The sequence below is a fragment of the Lotus japonicus genome, chromosome 2, assembly GCF_012489685.1.
Source record: "Lotus japonicus ecotype B-129 chromosome 2, LjGifu_v1.2".
Taxonomy (NCBI): Eukaryota; Viridiplantae; Streptophyta; class Magnoliopsida; order Fabales; family Fabaceae; genus Lotus; species Lotus japonicus.
The window spans coordinates 23,417,656-23,437,353 of record NC_080042.1 but is presented as its reverse complement, the minus strand read 5'-3'; the positions used below and the strand labels follow the sequence as shown (position 1 = coordinate 23,437,353).

General features: G+C 41.6%; 1 protein-coding gene across 1 annotated transcript; it reads left to right on the top strand.

Moving 5' to 3' along the window:
• The first annotated feature begins 7,945 nt into the window (after positions 1-7,945).
• Positions 7,946-9,304, top strand: LOC130736253 (uncharacterized). The gene has a single exon (XM_057588095.1). The coding sequence runs from the start codon at positions 7,946-7,948 to the stop codon at positions 9,302-9,304; it is 1,359 nt and encodes a 452-aa protein (XP_057444078.1).
• The last annotated feature ends 10,394 nt before the right edge of the window (positions 9,305-19,698 follow it).

Sequence of the window (19,698 nt, the reverse complement as noted above, 5' to 3'; positions counted from 1 at the left end):
CAGCGATAACTTTTCGACACGCGCGGATCCGTATGTTCAATCTGATGGATTGGATCGATTCGGCGATTGTCATTGGACGCGCGCAACGTCCGTATGTTCGACTCTATTGAGTGAACCGACTTGGCGTTGTCATTTGTTGCGTGTACGAGTCTGTATGCTCAACCCGATGGGTTGGATCGACTTGACATGCCTATTTATTGGGACCATCTTTTGAATTGACATTGCATACATAAATGCACCATAACTTGGAGTGTCGAGATATTGCTTATTGAGTTGTTGAGCCATTGTTTATTGAACTGTTGAGGTAGCAGATATTGAATTGTTTATTAGAGCCTTGATAACATGCTAAGTATATACCTTAGGATAGGCAACTGAGAACCTATATAAGTATATACCCCCTTTATCGCATGCTGTTTGTATATCTATTGTATTCCGTAAGTTGACCCTAGCGTCTTGGCTTTGTTTGTATGTTTGTGTTTGGGCGGTCGGCCTGCTGCCAGGCTTCCGTCAGTCGGTTCGTGATGATTCGTCCCTCGAGGAGGACCAGGAGCGTAATGACCATTACTGAAGCTTTCGACGAGGACCCGAACTTCATGCATGAACGGATGAGGGTCGTTAACAGTAGTGTAGGATAGGGTTGGTTAGAGCATACTGGTAATGGGAGTTTCTGTCATAGCTCTGATTCGTCATTTGTATTTTTGGGACAGGGTAGGTTCCAACAGATTGCTTTTCGGTGTGGTTCTCCGTAGATGGGAATAACGTGGAGTAGTCGGACGTAGGAGGTATTTTGGAAGCCGTTATGGGCTAACTTACTTTCTTGGAGGGCTGTAATTATAAAAACTTATGACTCTATCTATGGGTCGTACTTGTTTGCCGTTGGGCAATACTTTTAGTTACTCGATGTCACTTTCCGTCACTTGAGGACACTCGTGACGATGTTTTTAGTTGCAGCGAGGGCTGTACTCGTATTGTATGTTAGTCGCTGTTAATCGCGATTGGGTTGATTCCTTAATTTCGACAAGTCTTTTTATTTAAACAAAACGAAAAAAAAAATACCTGCTTTTCCGCTTTATTTTATTTTGGTTACTAAAGTGACGCCACCGGAAATCGGGGTGTTACACACCTCCAACTTTGCAACTATCCTAACGAACACCAAGAAATCAAACTTCTACTCAGACACTATTCGAATTAAAACTCGATTTAAGTCCTCATTTCTTGTTCTTCACAAAACTTATCCCCTTTAACATCAATTTATCAACAACTTATATGCTAATCTTCATCTTAATATCTAACAATCTATTATTATCATCTCCTTTCTCAAACTTTCCTCACTTTACCCATAAAATCAACTTTCACTTATTCACCAACCACTTTACACTTACCTAAAATCCCTAACACTTCGCATAAATCGAGACTTATCCTCTAGAAGATCAAATCATAACTCTACCTCAAGGGTCTTAACTAGTCATTTTATCATCCGATCCTTCAACTCTCTGAGGTTTAACTACAATCGTAAATGCTAACACCACTAAATCTCTTATTCGTACATGATTTTCAACTCTCGAAGTCAATCTTAACCCTAGGATTCTCATTCAACTTAGCAAAATTCACTTGCTAACCCTAGCATGCATCACCGAAATCCATAACAAAGTTCCATTCACTCTTAAACTCTACAAAACTCGTCCAAATATAACAACCTCAAGTATTCATCTTAATACTAACACTTTCCTTTTTGTAACTTGATCATCCTCCAATCAATCCAATACTTAGTCTCTCGATCAGAACCTGACAAGACTTCATGTCTCACGCGTTCGTGATAAAATCGATTGGCTTAAAATCTAAACCTTCACTAAGTTTGGACCTCTAATATCCTTTAACTTTCCAACACTTCTTAAATGAATATTCATTTCTTAAAACTACAACTCCTTCCCAAAGAAAATCAATTACTTAACACATCCTTCTATCAAAGTCCATTGCCAGCTGTGATTCCGAATATCACCCCCTCAATATTAAGTTGATCAGGCCTAATACATCGAATGTGGAAATTTAGAAAAACCCACTGGAACAGTCAACGAGTTCCTATCATCCAGTAGTCACAAATATCCTGATATTAAATCCTCAACGATTCCGCTACGGAACTACAAACTCTCAACATAATACGTATGCTACCCATAAAGAATCTCTCTGAGATTCATTCTTCAGCTTCTCGCTTCCTTTTAAATGCATCGGTGCAAGACCATTTTCTAGGCTTAGCGTGTTATTCTAAACCTCGTGTACTTCTATAGTTTAAAACACGAGCAATAGTCAAATAAAGTCCTAATAGGTGTAATAACTATAAAGTAAAAGCTCGACAGTAAAAGCAAGTTAGGTGTGTTGCACACACTACTAGAGTAATGAAGGGTATACTATACTAGAAATCAAAAGGAATATTTAGAAGGTTACCATCGTTCTTGCGCTCACCCCCAGCTAACCCCTCAGCTCCTTCACCGTTCATGATGTAAACTCTTCCTCTAGCGGCAGAGCGCTTTCCCCTTGCAGTGTTGACAGATGGCTCAGCCTTGGGTGTCTTGCAGTTGTTGGCCAGATGTCCTGGTAGGTCACACTTGAAACACCTCGGCTTCCCCTTCGGGCATTTTGTGGAGTAGTGCCCAATCTCCCCGCATTTGAAACATGTTATCTCACGGCTCCCAACTTTGCTTCCTTCTCGTCCCGTAGCAGCAATCGTAGGCTTGTACGGTCCTGGGGTAAACCCTTCCCTCGGACGACGCTGATAAGGCTTCTTCATCTGAAACTTTCCTTTTCCCCGGTTGTCTTGGGAGCTCAATCTGATCGGCCCCTCAGTTCCTACTCTGTTCATCCTCCTATTCTTCATTAGCTCCACCTCTGTGGCCTTCTCAACCAAAGCTTGAAATCGCACAATCCCCAGCGGCCACACTGAGTCTTCGATGTCTGCTCTCAACCCATTCACAAATCTGTTACACATGTAGCGCTCGTCGACACAGTTGTTGAAGAACTGAAAGTGCTTGGCCATGGACTCCAACTTGGAAGCCTATTCCGGTATGGACATGCTCCCTTGACGGAGAGTCAGAAATTGTGCCTCCCGCTCGTCCCGTGCGCTAGTTGGAAAGTACTTCTCCAGAAATGCAGCACGGAAAGAGTTCCAGTTCACCTCTTCATTGTTAGCTTCCATAATCCCTCTAGTGTCTCTCCACCAGTACTCAGCATCGCCCAGCAGCAGATAAGTTGCCAGGCCCACCTTGGCCCCTTCAGCAGTCCGCAACACCTCAAAAATCTTCTCTATCTCTTGGATCCAGAGATCCGCCTCGTCTGGGTCAGTCCAACCCGTGAACTTGGGTGGATTCTGTCTTCTAAAATCATTCAATCCCCTGTTCTGGTCAAAGGCTGCTTCTCTCTGACGCAGGTGTAGCTCGCTTGCATCTTCAGCAACACGCCTTTGTGCACTGTCATTCGTTTGTACAGTCATCGCTTGGACCAAAGTGGCCACCATCTCAGCAAGTTGGTTCGCGTTCACCATGTTTTGTATTCGTTTAGCAAACAGTCAGTACCAATCATAAGATAGTATTATGCATAGCTATACAATATGATCAGGTAGCAACTTCAATCAATTAAAGCGAAAATCGCTTGGCAGACAATCAAGGTTTTACTCTTTGCAGAGTCACACAACTTAGCACAAGAGACCTATTCCCCAAAGACTCCCGGAAGACTCGACAAGCTCTGATACCACACTGTAACACCCCGATTTTTGGGTGTCACTTAAGTAACTTAAAAATAAAATAAAGCAGAAAAGCAGGTATTTTTTTTCTCGTTTTCTTTTTAAATAAAAAGACTTGTCGAACTCAACCCATTCGCGATTAACAGCGACTAATACACAATAAAAGCACAACCCTCGCTGCAACCAAAATCATCGTCACGAGTGTCCTCAAGTGACGGAAAGTAACGTCAAATAACTGAAAGTAGTGCCCGCATGCAAACAAGTGCGACCCATAGCCAGAGTCATAAATTTTATAAATACAGTCCTCCAAGAAAGTAAGTTAGCCCAGGACGGCTTCCAAAAGACCTCTTACGTCCGACAAACTCCCTGTGATCCTCATGGAAGAGAACCACACAAAAAGCTAATAGTCGGGGACCTACCCTGCCCCAAAAAGAGAAATGACAATCAGAGCTAAGACACTAACACCCAACCTTAGTAAGCTCTAAACACCCATACCCTATACTTCCATCCTCGACCCTCATCTGGTCATGCATTCAGTCCGGGTCCTCGTTGAAACTTCAGTAATGGTCATTACGCTTCTGGTCCTCCCCGAGTGACGAATCATCACGAACCAGCTGTCGAACATCTGGCAGCAGGTCGACCGCCCAAACACAAACATACATACAAAGCCAAGGCGCTAGGGTCAACTTACATAATACAATATATATACAACAAACATTTAAAGAATAAGGGGGTATATATATATATATATGTGTGTGTGTGTTGTATATATACGTATAAGTTTTGTGTTGCCTACCCTATGGTATATACATAGCATGTTATCAAACCCCTAATAATAATCCGATCATCAACATCTAAACACATATAATTAAAGGGCATGATATGTCATGCAACGTCAATCATAATAAGATGCATGGTGTGCCAATGCAGAATATGCTGACACAAATCCGAATAACGTCACTCTGCTTGGCGACGGGACAAACCAACGGTATTGCCACTTAAAGGCTGGGCACCTCGAGACGGTCGTAACACTGGCCTCGTGTTTAACCATTTCTGCTCGGGTGTCGCTTATCACCTTTATCTATAGTCAAGACCGTACAAACTCTACATGGTTTGACCATTTCTGCTTGCTATGCCGAACATCAACAGGGACGATACAACTCTACACGGATGATTGTCACTTCCTGTTGTGCCAGGTACAGTCAGGACCGATTCAACTCTACACGGCTGATCGTTACTTCCTGCTATACCGAAGTACTCCGCTTGGCACTTCATCGCGTGTATGCATGAGTGCAATATGATTAGCAAAACAACGATTCGTCCTCACAGGTAAAAATTTGTTCATTGACCAAAGGCTTCTACAATGAGAAACCTAGGCTATAGTCAAGTCGGTTATGACCCTACGGGTTTAACCATCTTGCTTGCTATGCCAGACATCAACAGGAACGATACAACTCTACGTGGCTGACTGTCACTTCCTATTGTGCCAGGTATAGTCCGGGACGATGCAACTCTACACGGTTGACCGTCAAATCTTGCTACACCAAGAGTACTCTACTAGGTACCTCACTAACGCCCAGATCCTTGTCTTAATAAATAAGACCGACCCATTCCCGTTTTCCAAACTCAAGTTCATTCCTAAGTCTTTTCCATCAAATCGTCGTCATTAATTAAAAGCGTTATATTCTTAATAAATATATTATGAATTTATCTATATAAAACAGATTATGATTATTTTTGGTCCAAAATTCTATAAGTTCAAAGTTCCCATCAAACCCAAATAACTCCTCGAGAAAACACTCGATTCCCTAAAACAATAAAGGTTCAAACCTTGGTTCGACCTAACAAACATTCCCAAAACAAACCTGTCATCGTCATGACAAGGGTAAGTGTATTCCACACTCCGAGAATGGCATCAAATGCACGAATATAGTCAGCACAATTTAATCATAAACGCAAATACATCAAGCTCTATCGAGCGATGAATCAATATTGTAGTGCTGTAAACATTACCTTGTCCTATCCACTAGAAAGCGATAAGACAGAAACGAGTAAACGGCCGAAGCCTCTCAGAAAACGGAGACACACGTCTCATATAAGTTCACTCGGCCGAAGCCTCCAGAAAACATTTCCCAGTTCAAAGCGATAAACAATATCCAAGCAATATTCAATATGAAGCAATATTCAAGTCGAATTTATCGACGCCTACAATATAATAGATAGTAAGTAAGTTTCCCTAACCTCGAGTTGTTCCAGTCTCGCGGTGCAGGTCTCGCTCACAAGCTTGTTCAGTCAACCCCAAAGTTTCCACAATTGAACCTTTGAGCAAACAAAGCAATAATGAATCAAAACAAGTCGATACAGTCGAAATAATCCTAACTAATGTTCGAAAACGCTCACAAAGCTTCTGTGTACAACATTCTAACGCGAATGGAAGAGTTTCCCCGATTGGGTGAGTTTTGACTCGTGAAACCAAACAGAAATTCCAATATTTACCTTAGCTCACTAAAATGCGCATAACTCGAGCTACAGAACTCGGAATGACACGAAACCAAAGCCAAAATTTCGGCGAATCGAAGGGCTACGGTAAGCATAAGGCCAACTTTTCCCATATTTGAGTTTCCTCACTGTCCTAACACAAATAGGTCTCGGCCACTCTCCAATTTAGCGTTTCGGCGCTTTTTCTTCGATGTAATTTAATTCCTAGGTAGTTTTAGGGTAAAACTAGGGCAAGGAAACTGTCGGAAAAATTTTAGAACGAGCGGGTCGATATACGACTAGTTAGGGGCACTTTGGTCCAAAATTAAAGCTCAAAAACTCAAAAGTTGAAACTTTGAAAAACAAAATTGATGGGGTCGTTCACAGCGACATTTATAGCAACTAATCCTAAGGGCGCAAAGTCGGATTGTGGCTTTTTAATCAAAAAGTTTCAATATGTGAGTAAATGGGGTTTTATACCGTTTTTCAGATCAACGACAACTCGATCGAAATCGGCGCGCATCGGCGAGAGATTTAGCTTGTTGGGTAGTCATAGAAGGTAGTTCAAAAGAAAAATCGGGAAAATCGGTCAATTTTGGAAAAAGCTCGAAACTAGGAGCTCAGAAAGAGATAAAGAAACGCGATATAAAAGATGATCAGAGGTAAGAATAAGCAAGAGTACCTCGATGTCGCGAAGTAGCAACGAACAACACGAAGATCGGTCAAGAAACGGCGAAGATCTCCCTCTCCCTCTCCTTCCTCTAGCTCGCGGCCACACTATGAAAATGGGAGATATTTTTTGTTTTTTTTTTTCTATTTATAGGAGAGAGAAATCGCGGGAAAATGAATATTTCGCGATTCCGATTTTTGCAGTACGTTCATATGTGAATTCTAAGCGAGATTCTGGCGACAGAATTCCAGAACTCAAAACAAGTCTCTAGAATTTGAAGAAAACGATCCAAAAGCGGTGTGAGTTAAAATACTCCGAAAAACTACTTTTTGCTGTGAAAGTCGGATGACAAAACTTCCTTCTGAAGAAAGGTTTGAAACGTCGAAAGAAATCGGGCAACGCGGATGGAAACTTCGTTAGAAGCTCCGGATAGAAAAGGTCTTCATTCAGTGTGGAAATGGCTCGTGCTAACTCTTATACTGACCACCGTACTATCCTCAAGCAAATTCCTGAACGTTATTCTTCATCAAGTCGTCCGAAACAACATTCTCCTTTACAAGGTCCTTTTGCGGTTGAACCGGTTCTACTCTTGGGTTGGAAAAATAATTAAAATAATTATTTAAATCCAAGTCTGAAATTTGGGTCTGACAAAGCACATTGACATAAGACATCATTTTATCAGGGAATTAGTGGAGGATAAAATTGTCACTTTGGAGCATGTTACAACTGAGAAGCAATTGACTAACATATTTACAAAGCCCCTTGATGCAAGCACTTTTGATAAATTAAGAGGAAATCTTGGGATTTGCCTCTTTGAAGGAGCATAGCAATTACCGTTCCTAAAGGTGTTTACGGCTAGTTCTACCTTTCTCATCATTAACTGCCGTTGTGACGTCAGCAGAAAGAAGGTTGCTTCTTTGTCCAACTGCTATATAACCTCCTTCAACGGGCAAATTGTCTTTATTCAACCGATTGTACTTCTTAGTGTTGCACGTTTTAACTTCTTTCATTCTCAATTTCTCATCAATTTTCTGTGTTCAAAGTGTTGTGTCACTTCATTCATCATGTCTGAAGCATCAGGGAAGCACGATTCTATCAAGGCCAAGGTTGAAAGAACTCCACTTGGTGTGAAATGCATAGGCCTCAAGAGTGGTTCATCAGATTCAAAGAAGAAGTTTGAGAAGAAGACGACCAAGATTCCATCAAGAAAGGTGTATCAATCTCAGGCTCGTGATAAGACTACCTCAAATGCTCCTATTATTGAGGATGTCACAGATCAAGAAGAACTTTCTGCTGAAAACTCTCCCATTGGTTCCAATCAAGATGTTGTGCCCGATGTTAGGGCTTCTGTACCTGCAGATGTTTCAAATCAAGAAATTTATGGGAAGGAATCCACTGCTCGTGAAGATTCAGGTGTACCCACTCATTCTGATGGTTCTTCTTCTCCTTCGAAAGAGGATGAACCAGTGCATGTGACCATTGATGATTCTCAGTCCAAGGAATCAAGCCAGGCTCCTGCCTCTGTTCAGAACATCTCTGATGATGACTCTGATGATGTTCCTTTAACTGCTTCTCTGCCTGATAGTGTTGCTGCCAGAATCAAGAGAAAAAGAAGGGTTCCTGATGTTGAAGAATCTCCTTCTCCAAAGAAAAAGACTAAGTCCACTCCAACAACTTCCAAGTCTAAGCAAAAATATGTGAAGAGAAAAGGTAAGCAACAGGAAGTAAAATCCAAGAGTGTCAAGAAGAAGAAGGTTCCAGTTGCTGCTGAGGAATCTGGGTCAGATGTTGAGGGGGATGTCGAGGAAATCTTGCCTTCTCAGAAGAAGAAATATGCAGGAAAACGCATTCCTCAGAATGTCCCTGCTGTTCCTATTGATAATGTGTCCTTTCATGCTGAATGTAATGTTCAGAAGTGGAAGTATGTGTGTCAACGCATAGTTGCCAAGGTAAGGGAAGTTGGCTCTGATGTACTTGAGTGCAAGGAAGTGGTTGCACTAATTGAAAATGCTGGACTAAAGAAGACCATTCTCAAGGTGGGAAGGTGTTATGAAAAACTGGTGAGAGAATTTCTGGTGAATCTGTCTGTGGAAGTGGGACTTCCTGAAAGTATTGAGTTTAGAAAGGTGTTTGTCAGGGCAAAATTTGTTGAGTTCTCCCCTGCTGTGATCAACAAAGCACTTGGTAGAAGTGCTGATGAGTTTGTTTATGAGGAGGTGTCTTTGGATGTGATTGCCAAGGAGATTACTGCTGGCCAAGTCAAGAAGTGGCCCATCAAGAAGTTGCTGACTACAGGAACACTGAGTGTGAAGTATGCCATCCTAAACAGGATTGGGGCTGTGAATTGGGTTCCTAACCCAACATACTTCTGGAGTTTCTACTGCTCTTGCCCGATTGATCTACAAGATTGGCACTTCTACTGATTTTAATTTTGGGTCTTTTGTGTTTGAACAGACTCTGAAGCATGCTGACACTTGTGCTGTGAAGCTGCCCATATCATTTCCATCTCTTCTTACAGAGATTATTCTTCAACAGCATCCTCAGATCATCAGGGATGATGAGGTTCCTTGCCTAAGGGTGTTCCTAATACCCTGGATCAGCGATTGTTTATGGAGCCACATGTCATAAACATTGCGGTGCCATTTAGCAGGACTTCTGCCCCTGCTCCTGTGAGTGAATCTAGCACTATGGTCATGATTGCTGAATTAATGGATGTTTCTAAGGCTCTACAGGAGACTATTAGGATCAGCACTGCAAGGAAGCTAAAGGTAGATGCTTTGCTTCTCAAGCTTCAAGAGGCAGAAGGTCAAGAGGGTGAGCCAAGTGGTGCTGCTGCTGCTCCTCAGGATGCCAGCACTGAAGAAGAGGGAGAATCTGAAGAGAATATAGAAGACACTGAAGGCGACTCCAGTTCTGATGATTAGTTTGTGGTTCTTGTTTGTCTTTTGGCTTTAGTTTGTGTACCCTTTGCCAAATTTGTGTTGAAAAGGGGGAGTAGATCTGTGTAGCTGTGCAAACTATGTGTTTTGTTGTGTTGATGGCTTTGGTCTGTAATAATTTGAAGACAAGTTCAAGACAGAGACAAGTAATTGACTGGTTGTTTAGCTACTGTTGTCTCTTGATGCATTTGGTGATTAGCTTTTGTTCAAATTGCTTCTGGTTTGTTGGTTTGCACTTGTTGGATATTTAGTACGTTTCTGCTGCCATGTTCTTTGTTTCAACTGTGCTTTATGGAGTGTGCTGGTTGTTAGTTAGATGCATCATTTAAGGGGGAGTCTGCTATTAAGGGGGAGCTTTGGTTCTCTTTGTTTACTCTCTCTGTTCATTATGTTGTTTTAGACAAAATTTGACAAAGGGGGAGATTGTTGTTACTTTGTTATCTTGCATTTTGTCAAAAACAACCGGATGTCGAAGCTGATGCCGTGGCATCTGCCTTTGTGATACTAGGACATCAGTCCTCTGTTTGGAACGTTACTTGTGGGCCCTTGTAGATTTTATGAAGATATATTTTTGTAGTTACTTGAGGAACAAATAGCTGTACCGGAAGGGTTTGATTTGTGGGTTGTTATTTGTTGAAACAATCTTTGATAAAAGATTGAGTTTCTATCTTCACGTTTGAATTTTGCAACAATATCTTGGAGATTCAGTTTTGATTTGTTGCTGCAATCTGTTACATCAGCCAAGAAAACCCTATTGCCCAAGCCACCGCTGCTGAAGACTTTAAAAGAACAAAGACCTAATGCTTGAAGACCACTGGAGCTAATAGAGAGATCAAGTGTTTTATGTAAGACCCGGATTTTCGGAACAAGTTAATTTCCGACTCACGCGTGGAATCAGTGTAAGCGTGACAGGAGTTTGATATTTGAGAAAGATTAATGAAGAAGAAAGTTCAGGAATTGCTCGAGGAATGTGGCGTTGTTTCTTTCGGAGCTAGTGCGAGTCGTCTGCACACCTGCCTTATGGCGAGCATGTCCAGAATAGGCTATTTCGCTCTTAAAGCAACGTTTTAAGTGAGATTTCGAACTCTTGGAAAATTTAAAGTTTCTCTTTATTTTTCCATCGACCAGCGTTTCATTTCGGAACTCTGGACTGTACGCACGATAGGTTTAACTTTTCGGATGTCCGCCGACGCTAATTTCTTTGCTTCGAAACCTTAGTTTTGAGCGAAGGATGAAGACTTTTTCTATTCGGGACATCTAACGAAGATTCCGTTCGCGTTGCCAGACTTGTTTCGACATTTCCAATCTTTCTTCTGTTGGAAGTTTTGTCGTCTGAGCATCACAGCAAAAAGTAGTTTTTCGGGACAGACTAACTTACACCGCTTTTGGCGTTTTGGATATCGTTTTTCCCAAATCTTAGATATTTGTTTTGAGTTCTGGAATTCTGACGCCAGAATCTCTCTTAGAATTCCACGGTGATCGTGCTGCAAAAATCGGAATCGCGAAATTTTCATTTTCCCGCGATTTCGCCTGCCTATAAATAGCTCAAAAAGCAAAAATTCCTTCATTTTCTTCCTTTTGTGGCTGAATTTCGTGGAGAGCAAGGGGGGAGGAGATTTTCGCGAAAACTTGACCAATCTTCGTGCAGTTCGTCCCTACTTCTAGGTATCGAGGTAACTAACACGATACCTACCTCTGATTGTTGTTTCTGTTGCGTTTCTGAAGTCGTTTCTGTGCTCACAGTTTTGAGCTTTTTCTAAAATGGTCCGATTTCTTCGATTTCTTGGTTGGGTTATGTTCCTTACGTTCCCCTGAGTCTAAAACCTCTGTCAGTAAACGCTGATTGTGATCCAGTTGTCCAGGATCTGAAAAACTGTTTCAAAACCTTTTTTGTCTCACATTTCGAAACTTTATTGTCGAAAAGACTTAATCTGACTTCGTGCCTTTAGGATTTGTTGTCACGGATGTCATGAGGATCATTGCTGTCAAATTTGTTTTTAGAACTGATAACTTTGAAGTTTTGAGCCTTTATTTTGGACCAAAATGCCCCTGGATAGTCGTATTTCGGCCCGATTGTCCGAAAATTGTTCTGACAGTTTCTTTGCCTTAGTTTTACCCTAAAACTACCTTGTGAATTGATTTGATCGAAGAAAAAGAGTCGAAGCCCTTTTTCCTTTGAGGCCGTGGGTTATTACCTTTAGGGGGGAGTTTTTCGTTTTCGAAAACTTGTCCTTTCGTACCCGATTGTCGTATTCTGAAGCTTTAATGCTTTGTCTATCGTTTATGTATTGTTTTGCGATCGAACTAATCGATTTTGTTTGGTTTCTGCTTTGTTTTCCTCCGAGGTTCAGTTGAAGGAACTTTGGAATACTCAGAGCAATTGTTTGAGGAGAACTTTGTTTGCGAAGCTGGAACAGCTCGAGGTTAGGGAAACTTGCTATATTTAGCTATGATTGCATGATAGGCGTCGATAAATTCGACTTATGCTTTATCTGATGTTGTTTATGATGATGATTTATTGTTATGATTGTTTTCATAACTTATGATATTGATGATGTGTTGAATTGAGCGTTTCGACGCAACTTCGGAGTGGAGGTTCATTGATCTGGTGATCTTTGACATTTCGGGTTGGATGAACAACCCTAGGCAAGTCCGAATGTGGGGTTTGAGACTTAGCCATTTGTTGGGATTCGTTGGAATTCCTAGACTTTCCCCGGGAAATGTATTTTGGGTGGTTGATTTTTTGGAAACTTTGAATGATAGAGCTTTCGAAAAATAAAGACTTGGGAAACTTAGACTTTGAGAAATAAACTCATAATTTGACTAATTTGAATTGAAATCATTTTTATTAACGTTTAAGCATAGGAGAACTGAAGGGGAAAAATATTTATGAAAGGCGGGAAAAAGTCGACTTATGTTGTGGGTTTGGAGAGTTTGGAATTGGGAAAGCCATCAAGGTGGGCTATGGTGATGATTGAAAGTCACCGAGTACTCTAGTACTCCTGGTAGTGTTGTTCGAGTCGTGTTGTATTGACCGGCACAGACTCTGGGTTTTGTTTGGGCTGTGTTGTATTGACCGACACTAGACCCTCGTGTATTCTTGTTGGTGGAGTTGTGTTGTATTGACCGACACCAACTCTTGGGTTGTTTTGAGTTTGGGTCGGAGCAGTTTTTGACCATCGAGATTTGATGAGTCAGATGACTCAAGAAGTCATCAAGGGTGATCGCACTCCTTTCATAATTAATTGTCTTTTGTCGCCGAATCGACATATACCTTCGGGTACAGTATATCTATATACCTTCGGGTACAGTATATACCTTCGGGTACTGTATATCTATATATACCTTCGGGTACAGTATATCTATATACCTTCGGGTACAGTATATACCTTCGGGTACAGTATATCTATATACCTTCGGGTACAGTATATACCTTCGGGTACAGTATATACCTTCGGGTACAGTATATACCTTCGGGTACAGTATATCTATATACCTTCGGGTACAGTATATACCTTCGGGTACAGCATGCCTTCGGGTAACTCGGCCATTCGATGGGGGATATGATTGACTGTGTGGTTAGGATCGACCTGTTGATGTCAGGCATAGCGGAGGGAAAAGTCGACCCGCAGGGTTAGGACTGATCCGACTATGTCAAGGTTGTAAGTGACACCCGAGGGTTATGGTCGACACAATGCCAGTGTTAGGATCGACTCGATCGTGCCCAGCCTATTTCCTCCGGAACCCTCTTAATTGACGTTGCATTGACATATCATGCACTCTAACTATATTTGTTGAGGTATTGATGATTGAATTGTATTAGAGATTTGATACAATGCAGAACTTATATGTATATATACAACATATAAACATACCCCCCTCTATCGCATGTTGATTGTATATCTATTGTATTCTGTAAGTTGACCCTAGCACCTTGGCTTTGTTTGTATGTTTGTGTTTGGGCGGTCGGCCTGCTGCCAGGCGTCTGTCAGCCGGTTCGTGATGATTCGTTGTGCGGGAAAGACCCGGAGCGAAATGTCTATTACTGAAGCTTTCGACGAGGACCCGAACTTCATGGCTGATCGAGGGAGAGTCGATGATAGTAGTGTAGGATATGGGTGGTTAGAGTCTTTTGAGTTGGTTGTCACTGTCATAGCTCTGATTCGTCTTACTTTTGGGACCGGGTAGGTTCCCGATATATGGCTTTTGTGTGGTTCTCTTGCTGAGGATCACAGAGAGTCTGTCGGACTATAGGGGTCTTGGGTTGAGGCCATTTTGAGGCCGACTTTCTCTTGGATAGTGGTATATTTGATGCTTTTGCGTACAGTTTTGGTTTGTATATATTCGCCTACGAGCATGTTACCTTGGAGTCACTGCGTGTGCGCGTGACGGGATAGTGCAGCAGAGGCTGTACCTTTGTATATGTTGTTTATCGGTTAGTTTAGTTGTTGGGCTTTGTTTTTATTTCTTTATTGCTTTTATTAAAAGGAAACAATAAAAAAAAAATTACCTGTTTTCCGCGTAAAGTTTATTTTTGGTTATTAAAGTGACACCTGGAAATCGGGGTGTTACATTGTGGTATCAGAGCTTGTCGAGTCTTTCGGGAGTCTTTGGGGAATAGGTCTTCTGTGCTAGGTTGTGTGACTCTGCAAAGAGTAAAAATTGATTGTCTGCCAAGCGATCTTCGCTTTAATTGATTGAAGTTGCTACCTAATCATATTGTATAGCTATGCATAATACTATCTTATGATTGGTACTGACTGTTTGCGAAACGAATACAGAACATGGTGAACGCGAACCAACTTGCTGAGATGGTGGCCACTTTGGTCCAAGCGATGACTGTACAAACGAATGACAATGCACAGAGGCGTGCTGCTGAGGACGCACGCGAGCTACACCTGCGTCAGAGGGAAGCATCTCTAGACCAGAACAGGGGATTGAATAATTTCATAAGACAAAATCCACCCAAGTTCACGGGCGGGACTGACCCGGAGGAGGCGGATCTCTGGATCCAAGAGATAGAGAAGATTTTCGAAGTACTACAGACTAGTGAAGGGGCTAAGGTGGGCCTGGCAACTTATCTACTACTGGGCGATGCTGAGTACTGGTGGAGGGGCACCAGAGGGATGATGGAGGAAAACCATGTTGAGGTGAACTGGAATTCTTTTCGTGCTGCTTTTCTGGAGAAGTATTTTCCTGATAGTGCTCGTGACGAGCGTGAGTCGCAGTTTCTGACTCTTCGTCAAGGGAGCATGACTATTCCGGAATATGCTGCTAAGTTGGAATCTTTGGCCAAGCACTTCCGGTTTTTCCGTGATCAGGTTGATGAACGCTATATGTGCAAGCGCTTTGTGAGGGGACTGAGAGCTGACATTGAGGACTCAGTGAGACCGTTGGGGATTATGAGGTTTCAAGCTTTGGTTGAGAAGGCCACCGAGGTGGAACTGATGAAGAATAGGAGGATGGATCGGGCTGGAACTAGGGGACCAATGAGGTCAAGTTCCCGGAGCTATCAAGGAAAAGGAAAGTTTCAGATGAAGAAGCCTTATCAGCGTCCTATAGGGGAAGGTTTTACCCCGGGACAGTACAAACCGATGACCATTGCTACTGGAGGTGCAGGGAATCAAACCGACAACAAGGGTGTGACATGTTTCAGGTGTGGGAAGACTGGACATTTTGCTGACAAGTGTTCAGCGACTGGACCAAGATGCTTTAATTGCAACCGAGTTGGGCATCTAGCCGTGGACTGTAAGGCGCCCAAGAGGGAGCCATCCGTTAACACTGCAAGGGTAAAGCGCCCTGCTGCTAGAGGAAGGGTTTATATCATGGACGGTGAGGGAGCTGAGGGGTTAACCGGAGGAGAGCGTAAGAACGATGGTAACCTTCTACCCATTCTTTCGCATTCCAGTATAATACGCTTCATTACTCTCGTAGCGTGTGCAACACGCCTAACTTAGTTATACTGTTTGAGCTTTGACCTTACAGTTATTACACCTATTAAGAATTTATTTGACTGCTACTCGTGTTTTAGCTATAGAAGTTACACGAGGTTTAGAATAACACACTAAGTCTAGAAAGTAGTCTTCCACCAATGCGATTATAAGGAAGCTAGTTGCTGGAGAACGAATCTTAGAGAGATTCCTTATGGGTAGTATACGTGTTATGTTGAGGGTGCGTAGTTCCGTAGCGGGACCGTTAAGGATTGGATGTTGGGATAATTGTGACTACTGAATGATAGGAACTCATTGACTGTTCCAGTGGGTTTTTCTAAATTTCCACCTTCGATGTATTAGGCCTGATCAACCTAATATTGAGGGGGTGATATTCGGAATCACAGCTGGTTATGGACTTTGATAGAAAGATGTGTAAGATGAATTTGAATTGATTGAGGATTAGTCGGATTTGGGAGGAAAGTTCGTGTTAAGCACTTGATTGTGAAAGATTAAGATTTAAATCTTTGGAATTCGATGAGTGTCGTATAGACATTGATTGGTTAGTTCGTGTGATTACTCCAAGTAGAGGTAGACTAAGTCAAGAGGTTTAATGCCGGAAAAGTATTAAGTAGTTTCTCGGAAGTTATGAAGTCATAGGTTATGTGATTACTGAGTGGAATTGTTAGAGACTAAATAAGTTGAATGTAATCAGGTTTTAGATGATAGCTTGATGGTAGCGAGATTGAGAAGAATTAACTCTGAACTAGATTGTTATAGTCGAGTTCGAGGAATAAGTTTTGCTAAGCGTTGGATTAATATGTGGAGACATTATAGTCTTAAGAGATGAATTTTCGCTTGAAAAGTGTTGAATTAATGATTAAGTTGGAGAAAGAAAGTTTTAGCATAAGTTGAATACTTGAGGTTGTTGATATGGATTCCAAAGAAATATGCTAAGATTACTAAGTGAGATTTACTAAGTTGGATTGAAATCTTAGGGTTAAGGTTGAATCTTGAGAGTCGAGAATCGCGTACGAATAGGAGATCTTATGGTTGTAGGTGTGACAATAGGAGTTGAATCTTAGAAGATTGAAGACCTGAAGGTGAGCTTCGGGTTAAGACCATTGAGGTATAATATAAGAGTGATCTTGAAGTAAAGGAATTCTGGGTTGTGTGGAGTGTTAAGGTGGATGATCGATTGATGTTGATTATAAGGTTGCGGACATAATGAGCCATGTGATATGATTTGAATGATGTTAGCATAATAAGTTGTGGATGTGAAAGCATGACGACACTGGTCAAGTCGTTTGGGTAAGTGAAGGAGTTATAGTTTTTAAGAAACTGATATTCATTTAAGAAGTATTGAAGGATTAAAGGTCATTAGAGGACCAAACTTGGTGAAGGTTTAGGTTTTAAATCTATGAATGTCTGTCTAAGGTGTGTAGGACTTGAAGTTTGTCAGAATTTGATTGAGAAATTAAGAAGTTGATTGACGAGATGGTGATTGAGTCACAAAAAGGAAGGTGTTAGTATTAAGACGAATATCTGAGGTTGTTATATTTTGACGAGTTTCGTAGAGTTTAAGAGTCAATGGCTAGTTAAGTCCCTTGAGGTATAGTTATGATGTAATCTTCTAGAGGATAAGTCTCGATTTGTGCGAAGGGTTAGGGATTTCAGTGAGTGTAAATAGGTTTGAGTGAGGGAAGTTTCGAGGAAGAAGACGGTAAAAACGGATTGTTAGATATTAAGAGGAGGATTATCTTATAAGTTGTTGATAAATTGATGTTGAAGGGGGATAAGATTAGTGAAGGACAAGGAATAAGGACATAAGTCGAGTTTTAATTCGAATAGTGACTAAGTAGAAGTTTGATTACTTGGTGTGTGTAAAGATAGTTACGAAGTTGGAGGTGTTTTAATGGACTATTAGATTCCAACGCAAGATTTCATCTAGGAGTTATCGAACGGACAAGTGGAGTTTTGGACTGTAGATGAAGATCACGAGGACAAGCTGGGTATCTATTTTGAGATGACAGAGAGGCACTGAGTTTAAGAAGAATTTCGGACGACCGAAAGTAAAGAAGTAAGTGGCTAAGATTGTGCGACTTCACGGAATGCCAACCGGTATCATTTCAAGAAGAGATCCGACGCAAGTGATCGAGCCAGACGACATGAAGTTGAATGATGGTTTGTCTTTTGAGACACCGACAGTTAGCAGTGGGGATAGAAGAGTGAAACAGTTAAGGGGAAAACAACTTGCTTAAGTAAAGGTTATGAGGAACAATGACACGGGCAATGCTACAGGGGAATTGGAAGACCAGATCAAGGAACTGTATTCCGGACTTTTCTCAGAACTCTGAGTTTCGAGGACGAAACTTTCTTTTTGGAGGGGAGTATTGTAAGACCCGGATTTTCGGAACAAGTTAATTTCCGACTCACGCGTGGAATCAGTGTAAGCGTGACAGGAGTTTGATATTTGAGAAAGATTAATGAAGAAGAAAGTTCAGGAATTGCTCGAGGAATGTGGCGTTGTTTCTTTCGGAGCTCGTGCGAGTCGTCTGCACACCTGCCTTATGGCGAGCATGTCCAGAATAGGCTATTTCGCTCTTAAAGCAACGTTTTAAGTGAGATTTCGAACTCTTGGAAAATTTAAAGTTTCTCTTTATTTTTCCATCGACCAGCGTTTCATTTCGGAACTCTGGACTGTACGCACGATAGGTTTAACTTTTCGGATGTCCGCCGACGCTAATTTCTTTGCTTCGAAACCTTAGTTTTGAGCGAAGGATGAAGACTTTTTCTATTCGGGACATCTAACGAAGATTCCGTTCGCGTGCCAGACTTGTTTCGACATTTCCAATCTTTCTTCTGTTGGAAGTTTTGTCGTCTGAGCATCACAGCAAAAAGTAGTTTTTCGGGACAGACTAACTTACACCGCTTTTGGCGTTTTGGATATCGTTTTTCCCAAATCTTAGATATTTGTTTTGAGTTCTGGAATTCTGACGCCAGAATCTCTCTTAGAATTCCACGGTGATCGTGCTGCAAAAATCGGAATCGCGAAATTTTCATTTTCCCCGCGATTTCGCCTGCCTATAAATAGCTCAAAAAGCAAAAATTCCTTCATTTTCTTCCTTTTGTGGCTGAATTTCGTGGAGAGCAAGGGGGGAGGAGATTTTCGCGAAAACTTGACCAATCTTCGTGCAGTTCGTCCCTACTTCTAGGTATCGAGGTAACTAACACGATACCTACCTCTGATTGTTGTTTCTGTTGCGTTTCTGAAGTCGTTTCTGTGCTCACAGTTTTGAGCTTTTTCTAAAATGGTCCGATTTCTTCGATTTCTTGGTTGGGTTATGTTCCTTACGTTCCCCTGAGTCTAAAACCTCTGTCAGTAAACGCTGATTGTGATCCAGTTGTCCAGGATCTGAAAAACTGTTTCAAAACCCTTTTTGTCTCACATTTCGAAACTTTATTGTCGAAAAGACTTAATCTGACTTCGTGCCTTTAGGATTTGTTGTCACGGATGTCATGAGGATCATTGCTGTCAAATTTGTTTTCAGAACTGATAACTTTGAAGTTTGAGCCTTTATTTTGGACCAAAATGCCCCTGGATAGTCGTATTTCGGCCCGATTGTCCGAAAATTGTTCTGACAGTTTCTTTGCCTTAGTTTTACCCTAAAACTACCTTGTGAATTGATTTGATCGAAGAAAAAGAGTCGAAGCCCTTTTTCCTTTGAGGCCGTGGGTTATTACCTTTAGGGGGGAGTTTTTCGTTTTCGAAAAACTTGTCCTTTCGTACCCGATTGTCGTATTCTGAAGCTTTAATGCTTTGTCTATCGTTTATGTATTGTTTTGCGATCGAACTAATCGATTTTGTTTGGTTTCTGCTTTGTTTTCCTCCGAGGTTCAGTTGAAGGAACTTTGGAATACTCAGAGCAATTGTTTGAGGAGAACTTT

Bases quoted from the DNA above. Each gene is read 5' to 3' on its own strand.
- LOC130736253 (XM_057588095.1), top strand. From the start codon at position 7,946: ATGTCTGAAGCATCAGGGAAGCACGATTCTATCAAGGCCAAGGTTGAA.